Genomic DNA, 27273 nt, shown 5'->3' on the forward strand with positions numbered 1-27273 from the left:
GGTCCTAGAACAGCAATTTTCTCATTTTTGTGAAAACAGTTCTTGCTTTTTCTATTCGCGCTCTGATCTCTATATCATGATCCCAGTTAACATTTAAGGTACTTCCCAAGTAATTAAATTTTTCTACTCTTTCCAATTTCTTTTGATCTACCATCAACTTGCCCTGAGTTTATGTCCGACTTATAACCATTTATTGGTCTTTTTGATGTTAAGATCTAAACCATATTTTTTGCTTGATGTTCTGACTCGATCTAGCAACATCAGAAGATCTTTAAAATTTGTAGAAAGCGGTGCCGTGTCATCGGCATAACGAAATAAAATTTAAATATTCTCCATTGATTTTGATGCCGATGTCAAGATCAATCAGCGTTTCTGAAAAAAATTTTCAGAGTATGTGTTGAAATGAGTGGGAGATAATATGCAGCCTTGTCGTACACATCTATTGATCTGAATTTGCTCTTTCATTTCATCTTCCACCCTGAACTGTATGCTTTCCAGTAAAGATTGCTGATGATTCTGATGTCTTTGTCGCCAACGCCAATTCTCTACAGTGCTCGGATAATTTTTTCATGTTGGCATCTGTCGAAAGCCTTTGTATAATTTAAAAAACACATATACTGATATCTCTGCACCTTTGTATGAGAATCTGCATTATAAATAGGGCCTCTCTAGTGCTCATGGAGTTTTGAAAGCCAAATTGTGTTGTCCAGTGTTTTCTTTACATTTTTTGCAAATTCTGTTATTAATGACTTTGAAGAAGACCTTGAGCGCGACTCATGAGGCTGATCACTCTGTATTCGTCACATGACTTTGCATCAATAAATTTTGTAGCCGATGGAAATGGTGCGTAACCAAGCGAGTGCATACCTCATTTAGCAAATGAGTACTGCCAAATATCTAGGAACCTAGGCCATGACATTTGGTTATGCAAAATTGACAATAGCTTGATTTGCGAAATTATTTTTCTCGTGTTCAACAACTATTGGGGTTTAAACTTTTGTTTCTGTAAACAGCTCGATGTAAACTAAAATAATAATAAGTACCATAACTTGTGCACCTTGCTCGTCAGCAGTTTATTCTGAGAATTATTCTTTTAAATTGTCTTTTAATAGGGCCATTCGCCTCTTTACGACGCGCTTAGTTATTAAACATACGAGCAAAATTCATTTAGCAAATAAACACAAAACATTTGAGTGTTTAAATACATTCAATTAAATGCAAGTTATTAAATAAATAATGATTTTGGTCCAAAACTATAATCAATATTTATTTAATGATTATTAACAAACAGATATAATTTGTCGTTGATAATATACCATCTCGAGAGTGCTCGATTCTCCTTTTCCCATCGAAAAGGTGCACAGACACACGTTTCACAACGTAACCAGGGTTCGTCGTGTCTGCCATCTTGATTTATCGACGTCACAATCGTAGTCGATTTCTAATGGTTATTGATTTTCAGTTTCGCATACGACGAAAAGACAATCGAATTTCGCAGTTCCATTTTCTCTACTACTGAAAGAGAAGGTCTTTGTTTCCTGTATCTGCTTTATTTTATTATTATTATTTTTTTTTTTTGTAAGTGTGAATTGGAGCTATGGAAACAATGCCTCATGTAAACAGTTTTGTAAAATTAAAATTGGTCTAATTCGATCACAATAGTATTGGACAGGGGAGAAGCTACTGGGGTTTGAGAGGGCGTCTCAAGAATAACAGTATAAACAGAGAAATGGAAAATGGCGGGAGTCGACCTTCTTGACTTCGAACCATAGATATCAGTTGGTAAAAATCGGCATCCACGCCCCAACCCTTCAGCGATAAATGTTTAAATACGATCCCGATATTAGAATACTAGACAGCTTTTTAGCATGGAAATAATTGCTTTCAAATAAGGCGAAGTTCGAAAATTTTCCGTTATTATCAACGTAACAGCTGTAGTATTATCTTTTATTTAAAATTCGATAAGGTATTCATTCTGTATTAAAGCAAATAGTCGATAACCTTCAGATGTGGTCCCATGGTGTAATGGTTAGCACTCTGGACTTTGAATCCAGCGATCCGAGTTCAAATCTCGGTGGGACCTCCCTTTTTGTCTCGTTTTTCTTAATATTTTTCCTCATTATCTTGCATCCAGTTGCACGAGCTATAAAATGCTAAAATGTCACGAATACGTAAATAGATTTTACGAGATTTTTTATACTGTCCGTGACGTGCAGTGGAACGTTATAGCTTCGTGAAGCCCGTGCAAATTTGAATTGGGGGGCTCGTTTACAGTATTGACTTCAGACGTTCTCCCTCGAGGAAATATTTTATTATAAAATATTGGTTTATAAGAAAATATAACTGTTCAATTTAGGGCCGTAACGAAAATCTGCAGGGCTCCTGCGAAGAATTTTATCGAGGACTCCCCTCTCACTTGTTGCAGATCTCCAGACGATTATGATCTTCAGATGCGGTAAAGAAATTACCGAGATTCCGGTGAAGAAATTGGTTAGATAATAACAACACCGTTTAACCAATTTTAGTAGTCTCACATTATTATCTAGATTAAGTGTTTTAGCAATATAATTGTTTTAATAATTTATTTCCAAAACGAAAATAACCGAACGCAAAATTAACCGTGTTGTGTTTTTGTGGTGTATTTCGCTATAGGCAGTGACGTCATAGATTCCTTTGCTAAAATATATGCTTTCGGCTTTAGTCGTCTTGCTCCTGTACACCGTACATTTCCTGATAACAACAGAGTCGTATCGCTCATCTATAGGCCTATAGTTCCGTTCCGAAGAAAATTTTTGAATTTAAATCACATGACTTCGGATCCAGATCGAAAGTTCGTATATTAATATATCGGGCCTCCCGCCCCAAAGCTTGGGTATACTATAGATTATTCCCTATGGAATTTCGTGTGTTTGGGTATATATCTGAACTCAGGGGACCGAGACGAGTTCAACGATACTCTACTTTTGGACCGGAGACGAAAAATAAAAAAGTTATCATACTTTTTTCCGGCGATCGCGCGATGATAGGGAGTCGCGTCGCTCTCCGCTAAGTCGGCCTCGCTATCGCGATCGGGAGTCCCGTCGTTTGCCGTTAAAATTGCCTTTAGTAGACGTTTCCCCCCTTTTTTACTTTTTTCAAGAACTACCGTGAATCGATCACTAGTTTAGCACATGGTGGCGTGTGGTGGCGCCCATACGAAAGGTCAGTCGGGCCGCCATGTTCGCTGCCATAAGTAACATTAACCGAAATGGCGATCGCGCGATGATCGGAAGTCGCGTCGTTCTCTCCGCTCTCGTATCGCGTGTTTAACGCTCCGGGGGATGACCGTAGTCCGACGTCACGGTTTGCAGACTTTACCGCAAGATGGCAATACTAGCAACTACGGTGCCGTCTGCATGAGAGCATTAAAAAAGTATGGTAACATAAAAAGTGTGATAACTTTTTTATTTTTCGTCTCCGGTCCAAAAATAGGGTACCGTTGAACTCGTCTCCGTCTCCTGAGTTCAAATATATAATCAAAGTCCTGAAATTCCATAGGGAGTAATCTATAGTACACCCCAAAGCTTTCCATATCTTGTCTCGACTTTCGTCTATCCAACACCGTTCTCGAGATTAAGGAAAGACAGACAAGCAGACAGATGACAGTGGGAATTTATAAATCTACAATTTTTTAAAATTGCAGCCCAATAAATTTATTGAATGTCATTTTCTTGATCGATCCTGATATATAAAATATATCAGGATGCAAACTCATATTAACAATTTTAAATTGGGGACTTGGGGCATCGAATCCTTACTTGTATCTCCCCAAATGTCTAGACAAGAATAAAATTGTTGTTTGCTCTTATATATATTCAAGTTAAAAAAAAACCTGCATTAAGGATGAAACTAAAAATAGTAATCTCATAATTACAGTTAAATAAATAAAATTTATACAATAATAGATTAATGGGCAAAAATTATTTTCATGCTGGTAAGAAACACGAGAAGAATTAGCCTAAGTTATTTTATTTTCTTTTTTAACTCTTTCCGCCCTGTGGGCACTAAGAGGGCCTCTTTTTGCAAGCCATTATGGGTTCGGCCAGGCCCACAATGGGGCAACCGGGTGGTGAGGGACGGACCACCCCCGAAAAATTCCTGGGGATTTTTCGACCCGTCGGGATTCGAACCCGGGTCCCCCAGAGCGGTTGCCTGCCACCTTGACCGCTCAGCCATCTGGCCTGCCTAAGTTATTTTCGCATGTGTTACTATGTAGCCGATACATAAAGACAAAAGACACAGTATCTTAAATAGATTAAATATACATTTTTCTATTGATATTTAAGGATGACTTGATACTAAATCGCATAACTGCATGACTGTACCCCTGTAATCAAAAAGTATTGGGAATGGCTCAATAAAACGCAAGATTTGAATTTATTCATCGAAATTTATTTCACCCGCTTCAGAGTAATCCCCTCCCATTGCAATGCACCTAGCCAATGTTTTTCTCAATCCCCGAAACACGTTTCAAGTGGTTTTCGTGAAACCTCTTCGGGATTGAAACCGGACACCAATAGACTCAAAACGGTGACCACCAAGCGGAAATTTTAGTCGAAGAAACAGGAAAATCATACGGTACCATAACGGGTCAATACGTATCTTGCGTGTTTGTTGAATTTTTGACCAAAAATTCACCAACAAGAACATTGACAAAAAAATCCACGACTTTTCTCGCCACAAACCGGGTCGTTTTTCTACGAATTGCTTCACGCAAACGGCGTAAAACGCTCAAATGTTCTTTGTTGACAGTTTGGCCAATGAAAAGGAATTCGTGACGCACGACACTACCACAATCGACGAAAACAGTCGACACTATCTTCATTTTTGATTGACTTTGACGCGGTCTTTTCGGTCTCGCTTCACCTTTTGAGCACCATACGAGAAGATCCGCGTTTCGTCACCCGTAATCATTCGCCTCGACAGAGCATTTCCTCGGCCACTCGAACACATTACTTTTGGAAAAAAATGTAACGTTTTCAGGATGACTCGAGAAGCGACGCGCTGCAAGCCTAAACGACTTTTAAAATTGCTCAACAAGATCCAAACGATACGTTTTTAAAACTTTCCGCCCTGTGATCACTAAGAGGGCCTTTTTTAGCAAGCCCGTTATGGGTTCGGCCAGGCCCACAATGGGACGACCGGGTGGTAAGGGACGGGGCCTCGAAAAATTCCTGGAAATTTTTCGACCCGTCCGGATTCGATCCCCAGAGCGGTAGACTGCCACCGTGACAACTCGGCCATCCGGCCTTACAAACGAAACTGAAACATGTTCAATGTCGTCGCTAATTGTTCAAGGACGATCCATAAACACCAAACGCGTTGTTCATCAGTTGAAGTGGACTATCGTCGCCAAATGCTTTTTACAAGATTTCCAACGTTTTCGTAGCCAAAATGACATTTGATGTACGTTCTTTGCTTGATTACACCGAACATTTTAAAAATTGCGAAAAAAAATTCTTTACACCCAAATCTTAACTTATTTTGTAACTATTTTATGTTTTATAAATAATATTTCTTAAATATAACATCATTGTATACGGAAGAAAATACACTAAAACAATACATGTATTATAAAATCTTTATTGTTTCCTTTTCTCAATTTATTAACTGTTTTTATTCCTTAAATTAAAAATATATGATCTTAAGTTATATAAATTCATGGAGTAAATATACAGTAATTATGTAAAAAAGTTATACATTAAAACGATTTGTGACTAGAAATTTAATAGTTATACATCCATTGTATCAGACTTTCTCTGTGAACTTCGCAAGGAGCGCTTCATTCCGGAATCGAACTGACGAACCTATAAATTTTTATAAAGACGTCATTCGCTAAAGTCAAAATATAAATATGTGTAACTTAAAATAAATATTTAATTTTAAAATACGTTTAAGTATTCATATGATATGATCTTGTAAATCTTACTATCTTCACAAAGTAAAGACATCAATCTGTCACTTTGAAGGACCAGTTTCAAGATCAATCCCCAGAAATTTTTGTGGATTGTTTTAGACCCAGACAAATTGGACCATCATCCTTCACCACATGGCCACAAAAAGAAACAGTCTCAGTATCCATGGGGCAGAAAGAATGATTAATTAAATAGTTTTATATTCCCTTTCTATTAAACAACCCTTATTTAATATGTGGATATTGTTATTTATCATTAAGAAAAAGCTTCATATTAATTTTTCAATGTAATGATAAATTTTCTTGCTTTAGAATTTATATCTATCAAAATTCTAATCTTATATATAATTGAAATTTATGTATTAATTAAAACAACATTTAAAACTATTGAAATTTGAATGTCTGCAGCTCAAGAAAATTTTTCTGTATATATAACAAAGATATACAATATCGAGAGAATCAAACATTCAAAATGGCAATGGGACAGACACGTTACTAGAAGACAAGACAACAGACGGACTACAAATATCCCGGATCGGTATCCACAAGGGTTAAAACGGTTAAGAGAAAGACTATAAGTACAATAGAGCGACAAAATAGCAAAAGTGGTCAGTGTAAATTGGAAAACCAAAGACTTGGACACGGAAAAATAGAAAAGATTGGGAAAGTTCATCCAGTAATGGATTGACAATAGTTAATCATGATAATATATATGTTTACTAAATATAAATCACAAAAATGTTCCAAAACTAATATAATAAGGCAGTTTCTTCTTGAATCCAGCATAGAAATATATAAACTAGTAGTTTTTTTAATTTCAAATGAGAGTGGTTAAGAACTAAACATATATTACATAAAGTTTCACTGTTAATTTAACTCTGTCAGTGGTATAAAGTGATACAGTAATAAGAGAATATAAGCTAGAAAATTTCCAAGACAAAATCTGATGACAAGTTACTCTCCAAAAATTCTCAATTTTTCTTTACTGCTTTATAATGTAATGCTAAAATAAGAAACCAACACACAATATTTTTTATATTGTTACTGAATATAATTAATATCTTTATATAAATAATAATTATAATATATATAAAAAAATGAAAATTTGGATTCAGTTTTTTTAATGCTTAACAGATTTACCATGATTTAAAGTAACTCGTGTATTGAATTAAAGAAACATTTTATAATTCTTTTAAAAGAATTTCTATTAAATTTTAAATCATATAGCATTTAAAATATTTATAATTAGTGTTTCTGATTTCAAAACTATACTAAATATAAAATATTTCATTTTGCTATGAACTTTTTCAATGAACACAAAAAAATATTTACTGAAAAATTGAATATCGTGCATTCCCAGATTTATAAATAAATTTGCAAATGCACACAGTAGTTTACTAATGATTTATTACATTTATCACATGCTGTCATGCATATTTTATAATTATTATTTGTATATCTCTAAAATTTAATAAAATTACCTCTGACGAACAAAACGATGCAACCGAGAAAATTATAAGCAAGGCTAAACACAAATATGTAGCAAAACGAATTAAATCTCTAAATTTCTGCCATTCCTTTAATTCCTTAATATGCAAGAAACGATTACGATAGTCTGGAGGTAATTCAAACTGAGTCCTGATGGGAAATAACGATTCGTAAAAATCTTGTAGAACTGCACGCACCTGAAAAATAAAATAAATTTCTTGTATTATTTTACAAGTTACATATACACCAGAAAACAATCTCCAGAAATCCTTTTAATATCTATAATAAAATTAAATATGAAGTAATTTGACCTAGAGACCTGTAATGATTCCTATCCCTATAAAATTATTATTATTTTTACTAATAGAAAATACATTCTGGTAAAGGATCTAGCTATAATATCCCAGGCCCATACAAACTCTCAACTGCCCTATTCTTTATTAACAGGCACTTGTTGCTATATCCACACAATGGTACAGGGACTGAATGCAAGTTTGTATGTTTTAATTTCAGTACTAGTTACACTACTGTTACTCAGCATCCTCGTATTAGACAGCCAGGATCTGATACTGATTGTGTGAAAGAAAAAAAGTTGTAAATAAACTAATTCATTTGCAAGAAATCTACTGAGACATACTTTTTAAAACTAAATTACTATTGATATATTTATCACATCAATAAAAGTAATTTATATTTTTTCCCCCTGTTTTTATCTGAAACATTATCATTGATTTTTTTAAATTTGACTTCTTACAATTTTACCAAAATATTCTACATTGTAAAACTATTTTATTCAAGTTTTAAACATTGAAAATAGTGGTAATCTATAGAGACTAAATTAAGACATCAATATAAAGTATCTCTGTGGAAGAGTTTGAGAAATTTTTCATTTTCTGAAGCAAGCAAGAAAACATTATGACATTTTCCTTCACATTGTAAATATACAAATATAAACATCTATTATATAAATCTATAATATAATCCTCATAGTGGGTGTTACAGGCTGTGAGTGCTGAAGACACACCCAGTCAGTGCAGTAACTAGTACAGTTACATCTATATTAATAGTTCTGGAAACAAAGATTGAACAGAGGTCCAGGTAGCAACATGTCCATACAGCAAGCAGGAGTTGCAAGTTCGAGTCCCACTTCGGGCATATTCTTTTCTTCCAAAACTTTTTAAATTAATTATTAAATATTAATTTAATTATAATTATCAAATTTATCAAAAGACAGCACCTAACATTATCTCTAAATTCCTTTGGGCCTGGAGAAAACTCCCAGCCCCTCTTGACAGCCTTGATGAAGAGTAAACTTTTAGATATCATATATACGTCTGTTTAAGTATGTTTGACATATTCAATTTTTTTCTGTACTTATTTGATCTTTTCTTTATTTACAAAGGTAAGGGGGACTTTTATGATTATGATAATGCTAAATAACTACTACTATTTTACATAACAAAATATATATAAATACTGATAAAATGAAACCAAATACTACAGAGACTAATATAAAAATATATATATATTTTATTATTGAATTTATAAAATATATATTTTTAATTTAATTAAAATTAAATTATAATAATTTGAGTCATTTTTATACAGTTTATAAGTAAATATATAAAATATTAACATATTATTAATGATGTAAAGTTATTAATAAAATGTTAGAGCTACAACTTTAAAATTTTAATAAATCTTTTATTTGAATAAACTGAATGTGAACATAAGATAAAAAGTATATTCTAAACCAGGGATGGGCAACCTGCAGCCCGCATTCATATATTTTGCGGCCCGCGATGCATAAAATGTGAATAAATATATCAATTTCCCAGCTTAAGGAAGTATGCAGCAAAAATTCAAATGTTATTTTCTACAACTTATGTATGTGAATAGTTTTTTCCGCAATGAATTTAGTAAAAATTAAAACAAGTAACCGGCTAACAGACACATCAAACCTAATTTAAAACTAGCAATGACGAATATTTAACCAAATATTTCCAATATATTATGTTTACATCAGTTCCAGAAGCTAAATTAAGTATACCTGTGCTAATTTATAATTATATATGAATAAATAATTCAGATTTACCAACATTTTTTTTCCTCTTTCTCTTGTATGCGGCCCGCATCAGTTCAAAAGCCTTAAAATGTGGCCCTTACATAGAAAAAGGTTGTCCATCCCTGTTCTAAATCACTAACAATTACTGTAAGACTATTATACAATTCAAATATATATGCTATTACCAAAAATTCTAACTTTAAATCCATATACATTATGATGTATAGTTCATTAATGCTACAGCAATAATTGTGTAAATTTAATACAAATTAAAAGATATGTTAGAATATGATTAAATTATTAAGTAATAAACAAGTAAATCTTCGATATATTTTCTTTAATTTTGATAAATTTCATAGCCAACAATATCAATATAAAATTCCAATAATAAAAGCTGTGAAAATTTTATGAAATTTTTATAACAAATATATCTTGTGACTAAATTCTTACTGTAATTCTGCATAGATAGAATTTTCCATGCAAAAATTTTATGTAAATTAAGTTAATTCTCAATAGTTTTTCAATAAACATACAAAATTATTAAAAGTTCATTGTTTTTTTAGAACTAACTCTCTTATTTTCTACTTCTGTTTTGACTAAGTCTGACTGTTCTTTATTAATATAACCATTTAAAAGAAACTTTTAATAATAATTGCACAAATCTAATTAATTGTTAATTTTAATATACTTTAAAATTAACAATTAAAAAATCCTTTATGTACTATCATTAGAATAAATTCAAATAATTCCGAAATTTTAAGAATAAGTTTTAACTATTTAATTAATTAATCAGATTTAACTTACTATTTCGGCATCTTTAGTACCGTGTTTAATATTGTCATTCAAACATATAAATTTTCTGAAAAAAGTAATTTATAAATACAATTAAAACCAAACACACAAGTACAGGTTATTAATGAAATCGCTACTCACTTAGGATTTTTACGGATATCATCTAACTGTCCTAAAACTTGGGATAAATTCGTATGGATCATTTTGAAAGCTACTTCTTCTTCTCCTAATAATTCAACTCTATTTGCTTTTCTTGTACCAAAATACTGTTTTAACATATCAGTTATAGGTTTACATGCAAGAACAAGTGGCTTAGATACCGTAGGCTGTAACAAAATATTAAATTATTCATTACCTAAAAATATTTTATGTTATTGCATGTTAAAACAAATAATACAATAACATATTAACTATTACATAAAATTACTAAGCAACTATTTCGTTTAGAACAAATATCTCAAATGAGTGATTTTCTGCTGTAAAGACTCATGTTACTTGTATTGAATTTGGTAAAAGTGATAATCCATTTACGGGTTCTTTGTCAAATGCACTAACACAAAGTTAAAACTAACTAATCAAAATCTATTTTATATGGTTTATTATTTAAATATTGTTAAGTTTACTTTTTAATTATAAATTTTTAGTATGTTTATATCCTATTTATAAAAACTTATAATTTTTATAACTGTGTGGGTGCCGGGAGGTAACCAAAGTCTCGTTCCTCCTTTTTGTCGGCTAACAGGTCCGTGAGACCAGCCCACGTCAAGATGGCAGTTCGGATGAGTTACGCGTTACATGTTTTTATGCGAGTGGAGAAAGTGAATGGGGTCAACGGTAGAGCGGCAGATGATAATATTCGAATAAAGGACACTACAACGGATAATAACAACAACAATGATTTATTAAAGCTAACATGACAATTACAAAAACGGCGAGCGTCTGTTGCCTGAGTTCGGATTCGCGGAGGGAGAGTTCACAGGAAATGGGGTCATACCTTGTGATCCAGGTCGGTCCTTCCTCTAGGTCAAGGTATCATCGGCAAGGTATGCCTTTCGTTCGGGTGGGTTCCGTCGGGACTCGGGATGCTCACGGTCTGTCTAATCGACACTACGTAACCAACCTGGGTTCGATTGGACGGACTCTATGTAACCGACCCCCTTTTTCTGCTCTCGTCGCCCTTTTATTGAGGTGGTCACGTTGTTCAGCTTCACCAATCCGCACCTTTCGTCGGTTGTTCCTTCTGATTCATTTTTTTTTCCCTTTGACTCATATCCCTTTTCCTTCTACACGCGCGGAAAAGGATGTATCATTACCGGCTTAATTCCGGTGGGTTCGAACTTTCACAACTGTGTTTTTGTAAAATGCAAAGTATGCCATTAAAATCAATTGAAACTTTTAATTTTATTATGTAAAAAGGTTGCTAAGTTAAAATTCTGAATAAACAATTTCTTTGTCATTTTTAATTGCCAAATGATTTATATGGTCATGTAAGAAAAGAATTGTATTGAGAGGAGATAAAAAAATAATAATTCTAGAGTTTACACATTAATTCCTGAGAGCTTTTACACATAAATATCTCAGAAGAAATAAATAATTAATAATGTAATATTAAAAAAAAGCACAAAAATTAATAACTTTTTAGTGATTCTGTATTTAGTGAATACAGTCAAACCTCATTAAGTCAAAGTTAATGGGGTAAAAAAAAAATTCCTATCGTTGAGTTAACAAGTTTAATATCTAAATTTCTCGAATTTTTCTGTGGCCAAAAATTTTGTATCATCAACCTGTTTCAATCTGTTCACAGAATAATTATAAAATTGTATGCAGTTTATAGCACTTTTGAGTGCATTGTCAAAGTGCCCACTTGTATCCAAATCAGAATTCCAGTATCAATAAAGGGATATCAATATGACGTTGCAGCCTAATGGCATAAAGCCATTGTGTTTGCGTGTTTGCAATCTTAAATCATCTGAATTCACACAGAATAAGAGAAAATGAAGACTACAGACCTATCAAAAGGTGGAGAGGACATGGAAAAATAGGTTCAAGTTAAAAGTACTAACACTTTTGACTTAAGATCGTATTATATGAAAAACCCATATACTACTGTGCACAGGTCTCATAGGTAGCTTCGAGTTAATGCAGTTCAACTTAGCAAGGTTTTTCTGAATTTATCTTAATGATCTTAATCTTAATATATTTACTGTTATTAAATTGAACAAACATTCAATAAAAATAACAATAACATGAGTTATTAATAACAGGGCTATGTAGTCTTTGGATAGAGTTGGAGTCAAAGTTGGTAAAAATGTACCCATGAGAACTATACTAGACATAAACATAGGTTATAAGTCTAAAAAGTAATTAAAGGATTAATGGATAACTTAGTAATGAAATGTCTTATAGCATCATTTACTATTTTGATAAATTCATCATTATTAATACATATTGAGCTTTTATAAAAGAGATATTTAAAGATCGAGGAGCCAAAATTGGAGTTAAAATCTAAGAACAAAACCAAAAGTTGACTGTTTTGTGTATCAACTCTACAGTTTTAATTAACAATCAGATGATTTTTCTCCAAATACATAAACCATATAAAATTTGTTTTAATATACAGTAATATATACTATATTAAAAATATATAATTTCTAAATTTGACATGTATATTAGAAACATAACTAAAATTATATTTAGATTAGATTAATGATTAAAATCTAACAGATTCTGAACAACTGGCTTAACAATGTATTGTTAACTAAATAATAGCCATTTTCATCATTGCATTATTTATCATTGAAAAGAATAACTAAATATAAAGTATATTCTGTATAAGGAATAAACAAAATTGCACATACCAGATTTGAATCATAATAACGTTCATACGGTGGAGTCGGAACAGCGTAATTGTAATTTTTTGCAAATTGTTTTGAACAATTAATAATGTTTTCTTCAAATTCATGAATAACAGAGAATTCTAGAGGTAGATCATGAAGTCTAGTTAAAACAGTCCTTATTTCTCTATCCGACCAAGTCCTTTAATAAATTTGAATTTATTTAAATTTCAAAATAATTTTGCAATCTAGTTTTTAATTTTAATTATAAAAATTAAAACAACATATTACATTAATTAATTTTTATTATGTAAAAAATAAATAACTAGCAGAATTTTTAATTATTAATAGATAGTATAGATAACTACTAGTTACCTAATAGATTAATCAGTTAACTAATAGATAGTAAGATATAATTTCTAAGCAAGTTTTGTCTCCTGATAAATTATTAATTTCTCTTATAAATTACTGTAGATAATAAGTGTATTGCTTTACCATATGCTTTTAATGCTGAAATATAATTATTAAATAGCTGCTACATTAATAAAATTTACAATTATGAAATCAAAAATACCAAACATATAATATTTTCAAGCTTGGATTTTATTTAGAAATGCTAATGTTTTAAAAATATGCAAATTTGTATAGTTAACATATGAACTGAACTGCTGAATATCAGTCTAACATGAATTAATAAGTCAGCTTGACTGTAAAAAATATAATAATTCAAGTTAAAAATTTATTTTTTAAATATTGATTTAGAATTTTTCTAAAACTTTATTACAATTTTTTAAAGCAAGCACAGTTAACTAATAGGAAGAAATATGTAATAAAAAAGCAAGTTTATCTCTCTATTATGTAAAATTAAATGTGAAATTTTTGAATTTTTTATAATGAGACTAATTATTTTTATTCTAATTTGATAGTCATCGTGGAAATGAAATAATACCACAATTATATTAGAATCTGAGAAGTATTGTGTTGAACTCAATGTTTTTTTTATGCAACTGTAAATAAACTCTTAATATTTTATTCTCTTAACTCAAGTTTATTAAAAAGTCATAGAAAAATAAACTGAAGGGTCAAAATACTAGAGACACCTGCCTAGTAATGAGTAGCTCCATCATCCAACTTCAGTAAAGCAGCAATGTAACATGTCATGGACTTGATGAAAAGCTGGACTCTTTGTGTAAATATATTCATCTAAGCCTGTTCAATAGCAACTCACAATTCTACTCTGTTGGTTAGAAATGACTCTAACTGATTTATAGTAGCTGCAGAATATGCTCTACAGGGTTAAGATCCAAAAGAACAAGGTTAAGATCACTTTGGATATGATGTGTCCCATATGTCCTTAGTCAAAGAGTAATACACCTTTTCCATGTGGTATTATAACATTGAAACTGATCATTTGAGATCATTGATCAAAAATACTATTCATATTATTTGTGTAACCACATAAATCTGGGCTGCTCTTATTATCAGAGAGATGCAAGTACTGTTGATTACAATTATAGTATTTTATTCTCTCTAGTATTTTAGCACTTCAATTTATCATTAAATAAGTAAAATCATTATTTATTTAATTAAATTTCAAATGTAATATGTATGTAATTTTTATACATTAAAACCTCACTAAGTGAGAGTTTAAGAGTCCTGACATTGAGTTACAGTTTTGAGTTAACAAGTTTAAAACCCAAATTTTTCTATGATCGTAAATTTTCCACAATAAGTTGTTTGTCAAGAATCTGTTCACCGCATGATTACAAAATTATACAGTTTATGGCACTTTTGAGTGCATTGCCAAGGTGTCCCCTTGTATCCAAATCAGAATGCCAGAAACATACTGTATCAGAAAAAGATGTTATGAAGTTATAACCTAATGGCATGGGCACTGCATTCAACATGGAGCTGTAGCATTTGTTTATCTTAATCATCTATATTCACACAATATATAAAAGAAAATAAAGATCACAGACCTATCAAAGGATGGACAGTACACAGGAAAAAACAGGTTCAAGTTAAAAGTACTGACAATTTTGACTTAACAATACCATAGTATATCAAAAACTATATACTGTGCCTGAAACCTGTAGCTAGCTTCAAGTTAATGCAGTTTGACTTACTCATTAGCAAGATTTTACTGTACTAAAATTATCAAAAAATTAAATATACTGCTTATTTAAAAAAGCAAAATAAAGAAATTTTTATTATAAAATTAATGTTTTAAGCTATTATTCTAGTTAGCATAAAAATTATTGAACAGTATGGAGCAAGAAATTTAAAACAATGATCCTTGGCTTTGAATTTCTTGTTCCATAATATTTAATGTATTTTTATGCTGAAGATGTCCAAAATAATGGCTGAATGTGTTTTTGAATAATTAAATATGTTTTCTTAGCTTCCTTAAATAAGCAGTTTATTAAATTTTTTTTACTTCAATAACTTGTCAAATTTTGATTATTTTCACAATAAGAAGATTTCCATTGAAAAATATAATTTATAGCAGATTTATCTTCAAAACAAATTTATTTCTAAAATATCTGTAAAAATAAAATATGCATCCATTATACATAAACAAACATCATGAAACCTGATAAATTTGTAAAGCCAAACAATAACCGGATTACATTTGGGTACTTTTCTGCATTTATATTTAATTAATTACTAAATAATATATCACTAGAGGAAAGCATTACGTGTGATGTGTCATTAAATATAAAAAAGTGGCCCAATGTAATCTGTTGGTTGTTTAGCTTTATAAGTATATCAAACATTGCAAAACCCGATATGTATATAGAAACATAACCAAATGATTGCCTTAAATCATCAGGCTATAACTCTGCTAATTTAATGAAATACTAAGTAATTTGCTATTACAGTAGATGTTAAGCACCATCTCTTAACTAAATTAATAATTATATTTTTAATAATTGATTAAATAATTTAGAATCATCTGGAAGAAAAGAACTGAATTTATTTAATAAATTATTATAATTAATTTAGTTAAGAGATGGTGCCTAACATCTACTCTAGTAGCAAATTACTTAGTATTAATCATTAAATTAGCAGAGCTATAGCCCAATTATTTAAGACAGGGATGGGCAACCCGCGGCCCCCGGGACGCATGCGGCCCACGTTAGTATATTGTGCGGCCCGCGTCGCACAAAATATTACAAAACAATATAACGGTCTATAAAATAAAAATTTAAAATACTAACATCTACTCGTCTGTAATCATACTAAATACCAAGAACCCGCTTTGTATATATATTCGACACAGCTAGAGATGGCCCTTGGGTTGATTCATTTTTGCGTTTTTAAGAGGTGCTACAATTGTTTACAAATGCACGTGTACTTTTGTAGACTATCCATACGCGCTTGACCCTTTTTCAAGACTAAATGAAGCTCGAGGGAGTAATATGCATTCGTAAACAATTCTATTGCCCCTTAATAACGCAAAAATAAACCAATCCGAGGGCCAACTCTAATTGCATCTGGTAATTTAACCCGACTTCACACGATACTTCATATTGAGCTGTAAAGTTTTACCAACGCTTTGTATCGTTGCATTTAATTTTTTGGTATTTTCTACATTTTTACTATTAATCTACTGTGGTTTGTCCGAATTATAGAAAAAGGTATGTTAAATATTTGAAATTTTACGAAAATAGAATTTTTAATGTGGAATTTCGAATTTTAAATATCCAAGTTAGAATTTCTGTTTAATAATAAATGTTACTATTAATTTCCAAAATTGAAATTAAAAATGTTTGAACTAGAGAATTATTAATATTTTAAGAACAATTTAGACTTAGAACTGGACAGTAATAAAATACAAAACCCACATATGAAAACGTTTCAACTTTGCATTATTTTCAATGCTAAAACTGTCCTTGAGGTTCGCACGTGGTTTTGTACAATAAAAGCTCGATATAACAAACGGTTGCTGATGTCGGTCTGGCCAAAAGTATAAGAAAATTATTAAAAAAAAAAAAAAAAACTCATTCCTTGTAACAGACTCCTGCTACTTCGGATTATTTTTTAGTCCTCGCAGACCATGGTTCTTACGGACTTTTTAGTCGCCGTTTCATTTAGTCAAGTCATTGTTTTACAGTCACTTCTCGAGTTACGATCACCTCGTCCGAAGTTGCGGAACCGAATCCCGTCGTAAGTCGAGAAGTGACTAGTTATTTCCCCATAGTCGTAGTTTTATTCATTTTATTTGACAAAAGTAAACGCAAAATTAATATAAAGTTTATTTTAATTATTTTTTCGGTGTAGATTTTCACCTTACATGCAGTTTTGGTTTCGTTTTCTGATCGACTTGTTTTTGGACTGCAACTTGAAAAATTTGCAAATCTATAAATTCCCACTGTCGTCCGTCTGTCTTTCCTTAAACTAGGGGCAGGAGGCCCCAATTAACTATTTACGAACTACCGGTTCAAAACCAAAGTCACGTTATTTCAATTCAAAAATTTCCCCCGAAAGGAGTTAGATAAATGACTGGCACTACTAATTTGAGGCGGAGAACATATACCTTAAAAATTAGATTAATTAAAAATGTGATTAAAAATTGCAGCCCAGCATTGTTCAGTTTTGGTTTCATTTCGCCATGAGTGATGCGTCGTGGATTTCAATTGTTTGTAAAGCAAAGATATGGATCATAAAAGAAGACGATAAGCTTTAGATTTAATACAAAAAATAGATATATTTCGTTAGATTTAAGATGGAAAATATCAAGATGAAGTTGGTAAAGAAATGTCTGGGAATAAATAGACAACTTCAGACATTTCGATAGAGAGAGAAAAATAACAGACTTTTCTTAAATATGACAGTTCTACTAAAACTAAAAAGTCTTTTACTTTGTCTGATATAATTTAGGCTGCGTAATAGGGTAACATTTTAAATTAAGAAAAGTACAGCAGTAGTAGCCGTTTTTACTCTTCGTTTTTTGCTTTAATCTAACAATATTTTTTTTATGTAGACAATTTTGATACAGGTGGTAATTAGTCTAAAGTTGAAAATCAATTTAATCAAGATCCCGTTCTAACGTGATTCTACTATATAATAATATACTGTTCGATATAACGGACGAGTCCGTAGTAATGAGTTATCGCGATAAAATGGACTTTCATTGTGATGAACCAATATCTTCACTTCCATAGTAGTTTGTTACATTGAGCTTTTACTATATTTATTAGTGCAGTATTTTATTCATTTTATTTATCCTCAATTTATAGATGTCAACAAGAAAGAAAAGAAAAATTGAAGATGAAAATCGAATTTATAATGAGTCGTGGAAATATGATTACTTTTTCATTCATTATGAAAAAAATCTTGTTTGTTTAATTTGTTCGGAAAGTATTGCAGTTTTTAAGGAATATAACGTTAAAAGGCATTACACCACTAAACATTCCAATAAATATGACCAGTTTACTGGAGACTTAAGAAAACAGAAAGTGGAAAAACTGATGAAAGCCGTAACCTCCCAGCAAGCATTCTTAATGAAAACAAATAATGAATCTGAATCCGTTACAAAAGCCAGTTATGAAATTTGTAATCTATTGGCAAAAACTCTTCATTGTTATTCTGATGGAATGTTTATAAAGCAATGTATTGAAAAAGCAGTTGAAATTATATGTCCTGATCAGAAGAAGATTTTTGCTAATATTAGTTTATCTCGACGAACAGTTGCGAGAAGAATCGATGAAATGGCAGATAATGTTGACGAATCATTAAAAAAACGAGTAAAAGCCTTTGAATATTTTTCCATTTGTTTGGATGAATCCACCGACATAACAGATACGGTTCAACTTGCAATTTTCATTCGAGGCGTTGATTCAGAATTAAACATTACTGAAGAATTTTTAGATTTAGTTGGGCTAAAAGGAAATACTACAGGAGAAATTATGTACGGGGCTTTTGAAAAAACCTTAGATAAAAATGAACTCTCACTATTAAAACTGAGTGGAATTACAACTGATGGTGCCCAATCTTTCAGAGGAGAGCGACGCGGTTTAATTGGTATTCTCTCGAATAAATTAGCACAAAACGAAAATCCAAATGATTTATTTATTTGCCATTGTGTTTTGCACGTGGAGAATTTATGCGCTAAGAAAATTAATATGGAACATGTTATGGATATAGTAGTATCCACAGTGAACTTTCTGAGAGGTCGTGCATTGAACCATCGTCAATTTAAAGAATTTTTGTCTGATATTGATGCTGAAAATAATGACATTGTTTATTTTACTGACGTCAGATGGTTAAGCAAATCTTCAGTTTTACAAAGATTTTACAATCTCTTACCAGAAATAAAATTATTTATGGAAATGAAAGGAAAACCTGTTAAAGAACTTTCAGACTGCGAATGGCTGACAGATCTTGCGTTTTTTGTCAATATTACAATGCATTTGTCAGAATTAAATATAAAAATGCAAGGAAAAAATCTTATCATATCTGAATTTATAACCTTTATAAAAGCATTTATATCCAAGCTCAAATTATGGAGCACGCAATTGCGTAACAAAAATTGTCACTTTTTCCCCACTTTATTAGAACGCACCGAACCTAAAAATTATTTTAAATATGCAGAGAAAGTCGAAGAACTAGAACAAGAATTTAAAAATAGATTCGAAAAATTTCTTAGCCGAGAAAACGAAATACGAATAATTACGGCACCTTTTTCAGTAAACATAGAAAACGTACCAAATGAACTTCAATTGGAGTTAATAGACTTGCAAAGTAATTTAGATTTGAAAGATACTTTTAAAGAAAAAAATTTGGTAGATTTTTATAAAACTTTTATCAAAGAAAATCAATTTCCTAACTTAAGAAAGTATGCGGCAAAAATTCTGTCCTTATTTTGTACAACTTACGTATGCAAACAGTTTTTTTCTGCAATGAATTTAGTGAAAAGTAAAACAAGAAATCGGCTAACAGACTCTCATCTAAAAAATAATTTAAAATTAGCAATGACAAATATTCAGCCAAATATATCTGATATATTACATTCGCATCAATTCCAGCAGTCACATTAAGTACAGTATACCTATGTTAATTTATGAATAAATATTTGTGATTTACCCATATTTTTTATTTTTTTCTTATGTGTGGCCCGCATTAATTCAGAAGTTTCAAATGTGGCCCTTACATAGAAAAAGGTTGCCCATCCCTGATTTAAGACAATCATCTGGATGTGTTTCTATATGTTTGGCTTTATATGTATCCATTTTCAATACTTATGAATTCTTCAGACTGTAAAGAGTCAAAGTCCTATCGTTATTTTATGTTTTGAGTGTTATTTTTAGTTGTTATTTTCTTTTCAGGGACATTTTTTGTTTAAGAATGGAAACTCCCAAAAAACCTCCAAAATACACTAAATTCAAAGTTAAGATGAACAAATTTTTATTTACACAAGTGACTGATCCCATAAAACTTAAATATGTAAATAGGGTAGTGCAGAATTACACTTGTAAGCAGATAAAAGATGACACATCTATTCATCGGTGTGGTGTAGCTCCCAAAAGTGACCTTCCTTTGAAGCAAATTGTCTGGCATTCTTTTTGATAAAGCAATCAACTCATAAGAGTATATTCTTTGCTTTTTTATTTTTGATATTGGTAAAGATTTAATTAATTATATGTCCTGAGATAAAAAAAAGAATTTCTTTCATTGATTGTTTTTATTTTGCTAGTACATTTAATTAATATTGACTTGTTTTGAATATTTGAAATACATAATTATTACTAACTTCTTGTTTATAATCATTGTTGTTTATTTATATATATTACTGTTCAACCTAATAAACATTATTGTAGATTTCTGCTTATATAAGTGTTAATTGGATCGTTGTTGTATTTTGCTTTCCCATGAAGTCCAGACCTGGTACTTGATTAGAACCCTAATTTTGTCACATGGTACATTACAAAACAAATTAAATACATGTTATATATTTATAAATAGTTAAATATATCTATAAAAATATATATTTATACACACCAACCCTGAATGATCTGTATCAAATTCATCGAAAATCTCATCCATCTCTACTGTTTTCATTTCATTCATTAAATAATAATAATAAGAAAATGCAAATTGCATGTCTGTCGACGAACGCATCCGATGAGAGGAAGTGATATCAAACTGATCATAAAATCTAATAAAAAACACACAAAATCGTTAATTATTATAATTACATATTAAATAAATTGTAATTAGATTTAATATTAATATACAAACTTAAATCCATTGTTTGCACTGAAAAATTTTTTACATTTTGAAAATTAATAAATTAATTTTTAAAAAAGCAAAATTATGAAGTCACATACACTGAAATAATAGAAAACAAACTGTTTTTTAAAATAAAAACAATCAGTTTGGTATATAACTTTAAATTATTCAGAATTAAGAAATAAAAACTCATTTGATAATTATTATTATTAAAAGAAACTATAAAGAACTTTTAATGCAGTGATATTTTTCACGTGAAAACTGTATTAAACAATAAATAATATACTAAATGTCCACAAACCACTTAGCCTAGTTGAAAGAGAGTAGGGAATAAGTTAGTGGCTACTTGGATCACTACAATGGAGGATAGGGTCTGGATCTGGTTATATAACCTAGCTCTTCTTTAAAAAAATTGTTCTATGTTACAATATTATCTGTTAAAAATGTGCTACAGACTTGATGTCATGTGCATGGAGTATCAGAGAAACTATTAACAGAAGCAACATTGAACAAAAAGAAAATAAATCAGCAATACTGATCACAAACTGATGGTGCAACAGCAGCAAGAACCTAAGTCATATAATTGTGGACAATTATAATTATTCAATTTAACTTGTTATTATAAAAGAACTGAACTTTATAAACTAAGACATGTAAATAAGATATCGATATTAGTGAACTACCATCTGATATAGTGAGCGATACCATGCACTAATAATAGCACTTCATCACTTCACACATGTCACTAATAACAGTGTATCTTAAAATGGCACTTCAGAATGTGTTACAAGAAGCTCCAGGAAAATAGTTTTATATTAGCTTTTTTATATGAGACCTCCAATTACTTTGTTTAGCAGAAAAATAGTCTCAATATTTCGTAATTGAATGCATTGTAATATTTTGCCACATTATTTGTAACTGATTTATGTATCTGTTTTATTGTGAGTTTGTTCAGGGAAAGTTGTAAAAAAGTTTTTGATATTCCTCTACCTGATGTTTAAATATAAAAATAAAAAAAATAAATAAAAGTATTCAGTAGTAGTGACACAATCTGGCTACAAAAGTCACAATGATGGGGAAGAGATTAAAATTCACAAAATGTTGGACTGTGGGGTTTGTAAACATTCCCAAACTGGTTACATTTTTCAAAGTTAGAGTGACTTTCTAGCACTTCTTTTATTAATGGTTAAATTAGTTAAATTCTTATTATTAAATTTATACTTTTCTGAATCTATTTGATAGCAGTAATAATATCCTAGATTTATCAAAATTTAACTATATAAAAGCATTTCATAAGACTAAATTAGACTTTTTAGAAAATTTTATTTTCTAAGAAATCAAGAAATAAATCTTTGAATATCAATAAAAGTGCAAAATTTTTATTGATATTCAAATTTTTATTCATATTCAATGATACACATGCAAAATTTAAAATAATTTGCATGTGTATCATTTAGAAATGAAAGTATTTCTATTTATAGAGATAAATTAAAAAATAAAATTTGTTTAATTATTATTCTTCATATACTAACTTTTCTTGCACTCTTTGCATCACATCTACATCAATAAAATGGGCAATATGAGCAGGCACTTTTCGAGTTTCAAATCCAAATGCTTCATTATATAATTTATTCACATGACGTAATGAGTCTCCAAATGTGTCTAGTAATTTCCTTCTTTTAACGGATTTGACATTATACCTATCCGAAGAACGTTTTTGATCTAACAACTAAGAAATAAAATAAATTATTATTATTTATACTGTAAAATAAACAATGTATTTTAATATAAATACCTAAAAAAAATATAACAATTACCTTTTGTAATTTACTAAATGTATTTTGTTTCTCCCACGGAAATTTTCCATTATGGAAAATTACTGATTCAGGTTGTACTAAACCTTTTAACTGTCTTAAAGTTTTAGTGTTATTTAATTTTTGATAAATTTTTTCTTTATGTTTATTGTTAAAAAATGATATTAATTTTTCCTTTTCCTTCCTAACTTGAGTGGACTTTTGTTTAAATTTCTGAGATTCATTTTGTAATCCAACTGAATTTGTTTGATTTACTCTATTCTTTTCAGAGAATTTCATTAGAAGTAATTGTTTCTTCCTCTGAAAGCCTTTTTCTGTAATTAGACCTAAGGAAAAAAAAAACATATTTTAAAAATCAAATACAATATATTATAAATCAAGCTGTAAAGTTAAAATTTAGATATTTTAATTTTTTTATAGAAATGAATGAAAAAAAAGGTTCTAGAATATTTGATATGGTTATATAATTACAGTAACCAAAGGGCATATCATCACATATTTTGTCGGAACTAGACACATCAGCAATGTCTAACAATATGAAACTTTCAAAAGAACACATTTGCATGCTGTTTCTTTATGACTTCAAAAGTAGATACAATGCAACAAAGGCTCACAATCTCATCTGCAAGGCATTTGGCATGGACACAGTCAACAGGCAGATCTGCTACAACTGGTTGAAAAAATTTGAGAATTAAGATTTCTTGCCTCAAAATGAACCCTATCCAGGCAGCGATTCACCAATCTCCTGCAACTGATAGGTGATAATCCACAGTTGACCACCAGAGAATTAGCACGACTTAAGTGTTCCCATACATTCCAAAAGAAAAAGTCTAATACCAACACAAAAATACACCAGCTAGATCCAGGATTGACACATACTGATTACAAGCTATTTTGTGTCCTGTTGTCAATATATAGTTAGTTCAATGACAAAATCCATGTGAGAACAATGTTCAAGACTTTCTTCAATGAAAAACCCAGTCATTCAATGTTCACGAGATTAAAAGTTCTTGGCAAAGATAGTGAGATGTGATTGGTATTAATGGTAATTAGTTAGAAGACTAAAATATAATCATTGTTGAGTTAATTGTCAATAAAGTATTTTTTCAAAATGTCTAAATTTTACCTTTCAACTTGATGATTGTTAATTTTATGAAATTAGATAAATATTTTGTAAAATGGGATGTCTATTTTCATTAATTGAATTTCAAATTAACAATATGGAATTTAAAATGAATAAAAATTCTAATTAAATATAAAAATATTTTTATGAAGAATGTCAAGACTGGGAATTCTATTTAGGTCTAACCACCAAATTTGTTTGATATAGTTAGCTGAGCCTAACTTTATCAATCATTAGGATTAGAGAAAGACGGAACAGACCAATATTTTAGTGGACCTGGTTTTACGGCTCTTGTAAATTTCTCCTGCCATAAAGTGGAGAGTGGCAGTGATGGCCAACCCCTTTGACTCCAGGATGATAACCTGATAACCTTTGATCTATCATCATCAGTCCAGGGCTCAGATTGGTTTGACTGGTAGCCAGAGGTCTGAATAAAAAGGAAAGAAACAACAAGGTAAAAAAATGAGCAAGATCTTAATCATAGGAGACAAATTGAATCAGACACTCTTCTCAGTCATCCCAGTAAGGAAATTTCTTTTAGATGAGTAAGATCTCAAGTGATCTGAGAGACAAGTTGAGTTGGGGACTCATCTCACCTGTAACAGTTCAAAACTATAGTTCTCACAGATCTGAAAGGAACAGACTATACTTAGATATACATGTTATTTGAAGGGAGAATTTATTCAAATGTAATTTAAACAATTAAATATTTCTGTAATCAGTTTTTGAAGAATAAATTATCTTTAAACTACATATATTTTAATTGCAGTAAGAGCTGCTTATTGCAATTAGAAATTTTGTTACAAGTTGGTTACTGTTACCAGAATTAGCATGACTCAAAATATTGGTTAAAAAAACACTTGTCATAATCAAACTTTGGTAATAACTAGTTATCTTCAGACAAATAGACATTTTTAGGCAATTTTTTACACTATCAACTTCAACAGTGGCTGATAACAGACAATCATTATCAACTATTGTTAACAGTCTTAATACTTTAATTGTAAAATATTAATAGTTTTAATCATACTAGCAGTTTAATGGCTTAAATTGCTGAAATTTGTTACTTCAATTACATGCTAGATGAATTACTTTAAATTAATAGTAATAATTAAATTAAATAAATCTTCAAGTTATATATTTTTTTAATTGTTTTAAAAACTTACTCTGCTTAATACATATATACATATATATATATATATATACATACACACACACACACACACACACACACACCGTATTTACTCACATATAAGACAGACAACCTTGATATAAAATGAGGTGTGACTTTAAAAATCAAAATAAAAAAAATTAGATTTATTAATACAGTTCTAATTTTATTTCATTTAATCACAAATAAAATATCAAATGCACGTAAATGCACACATTGTCCCGCAAAAATTACTAGCATTTTAAACTTTAAGGAAAAATCTGGTAAAATTGACAACATAATTTGTTTATGTAAAGCTGGACAATCGGGAATCTTTTCTTGCCAATTCTTAACAGTTGAATCCACTTTCCGTCAATTACACTTATGAGTTTCTCCGAATTGTGATTTCTGAATAATCATCTGTTTTCATGTGGGAATGGATTAAAACTTATATTATGCTCTGTGTGATTTTGGAATTTCAATCTGAAATTCAATCCAAAAGCTTTGCTTTTCCTATTGCTATTCATCTTTACTCCCAACAATATACAAGAACAATTCAAATGACCCAGATAAAATACTTATGTTTTTAAATACAAGAGGCTAAGCATCTGGTAAAAAATGCAAATACATGTTTCACAAAAATTATTTGCAAAAACGCAAAGAATCTTTCGCTCATGCATGTAGGACAACCTAGGAATTTGAAGATGTGATAAATGAATAAAACTCTCATCTTATATGCAAGTAAATATGGTATTTTAACTATCTGCAGGCATTAAGAAGACAAGCCTATTATGATTCAGCCAGACCCACAATGGAATGGCTAAGTGGTGAGGGATGTGGCTAACATGTATGGACAGACCTGGAATTCCAGGTCTGTCCATATGTTAGCCACATCCCTCACCACTTAGACCAAAAAATTCCTGAAATGTTTCATCCCATCTAGATTTGATCCCAGATTCCCAGAACAGTAGTCATCTGGCCATCAATTGTCTTAATATTATCAGCATAGGCAAGTCCCAAAGTGATTACAATAGGCAATTCTATGGTTTAATCAGACATATTCATTTAGCATTACAATTAAATTTTCACTAATATTTAAAATTACCTTCTGATAATGATTTCTCAAGTGCTTTAATATTTTCAGAAATATCTGAAGGTAAATCAGATGTATTCACATTATTGATAATTAAGTCAGGCACAACTTCTGATATATGAAGGATTTTTGGTTGTCTAGAATAAAAAAAAAAGGAGAAATAAATCATACATTTTATTAGATTTTAATAATTAAAAATTATATAAAAATATAATGGTAAAAATTGAATTATACAAAATAAATAATTTAATGAATCAGTCAAATTATATTGCTGGATTCATTTATTGGCTAATTAAATAAACAGATATAAAATAATTTGGACAACGATAGGTGGTTAAATCATCATCTTTAATTAGCAAAGTTACGACTTCACGAATCTTGTGTTATCATTTAATTAGTTTATAATTTCGGGCTTAATCTACTGTATAATTAATGAATTACAGATAAGAAAGTAAATCTCTCAGAAAGATTTTTTAATTATATTATTAACACTTACCATGCTAAAAACGTAATATTACATTTTCCACATTCATTCGCAAAAAACAAAAAATGTATTATTACGTTTCTCAATATATCTTGTAATTTCATATTTGCCATATTTTGCAAGCAAATATCGAGTTGTTTTATTTTCTATGTATGAGTTAAGCTTAGATAAGGCGCATTAACATACTAACTAATAATTGTTCTAATTCATTAATAAAAAATCAACAAATATAGTGCGAATTA

General features: G+C 30.3%; 1 protein-coding gene and 1 non-coding gene across 3 annotated transcripts in view; one reads left to right on the forward strand and one right to left on the reverse strand.

Annotated features, from left to right (window-relative positions):
* The first annotated feature begins 2011 nt into the window (after nucleotides 1-2011).
* On the forward strand, nucleotides 2012-2083 carry TRNAQ-UUG (transfer RNA glutamine (anticodon UUG)). Its single transcript has one exon. It is a non-coding gene; the product is annotated as a tRNA-Gln (tRNA).
* A 3523-nt stretch (nucleotides 2084-5606) lies between these two features.
* The window catches only part of Gnptab (N-acetylglucosamine-1-phosphate transferase subunits alpha and beta), a 62129-nt gene continuing 40462 nt past the window's right edge, over nucleotides 5607-27273 (reverse strand). The window contains exons 15-23 of one of the 2 annotated variants that reach the window (XM_067287436.1): nucleotides 26560-26684; nucleotides 23185-23507; nucleotides 22900-23096; nucleotides 21141-21293; nucleotides 13157-13334; nucleotides 10440-10624; nucleotides 10311-10365; nucleotides 7435-7638; nucleotides 5607-5846 (exon numbers count right to left, since the gene is read on the reverse strand). In XM_067287436.1, the coding sequence (XP_067143537.1) occupies nucleotides 5772-5846; nucleotides 7435-7638; nucleotides 10311-10365; nucleotides 10440-10624; nucleotides 13157-13334; nucleotides 21141-21293; nucleotides 22900-23096; nucleotides 23185-23507; nucleotides 26560-26684 (1495 nt within the window). In that variant the 3' untranslated portion in view covers nucleotides 5607-5771. Of the gene's footprint in view, nucleotides 5847-7434; nucleotides 7639-10310; nucleotides 10366-10439; nucleotides 10625-13156; nucleotides 13335-21136; nucleotides 21294-22899; nucleotides 23097-23184; nucleotides 23508-26559; nucleotides 26685-27273 lie in introns of those variants that run through there. The other variant, XM_067287437.1, reaches the window with a different exon arrangement.

Source organism: Centruroides vittatus, unplaced genomic scaffold (genome assembly GCF_030686945.1).
Source record: "Centruroides vittatus isolate TY-2023 unplaced genomic scaffold, ASM3068694v2 scaffold_464, whole genome shotgun sequence".
Taxonomy (NCBI): domain Eukaryota; kingdom Metazoa; phylum Arthropoda; class Arachnida; order Scorpiones; family Buthidae; genus Centruroides; species Centruroides vittatus.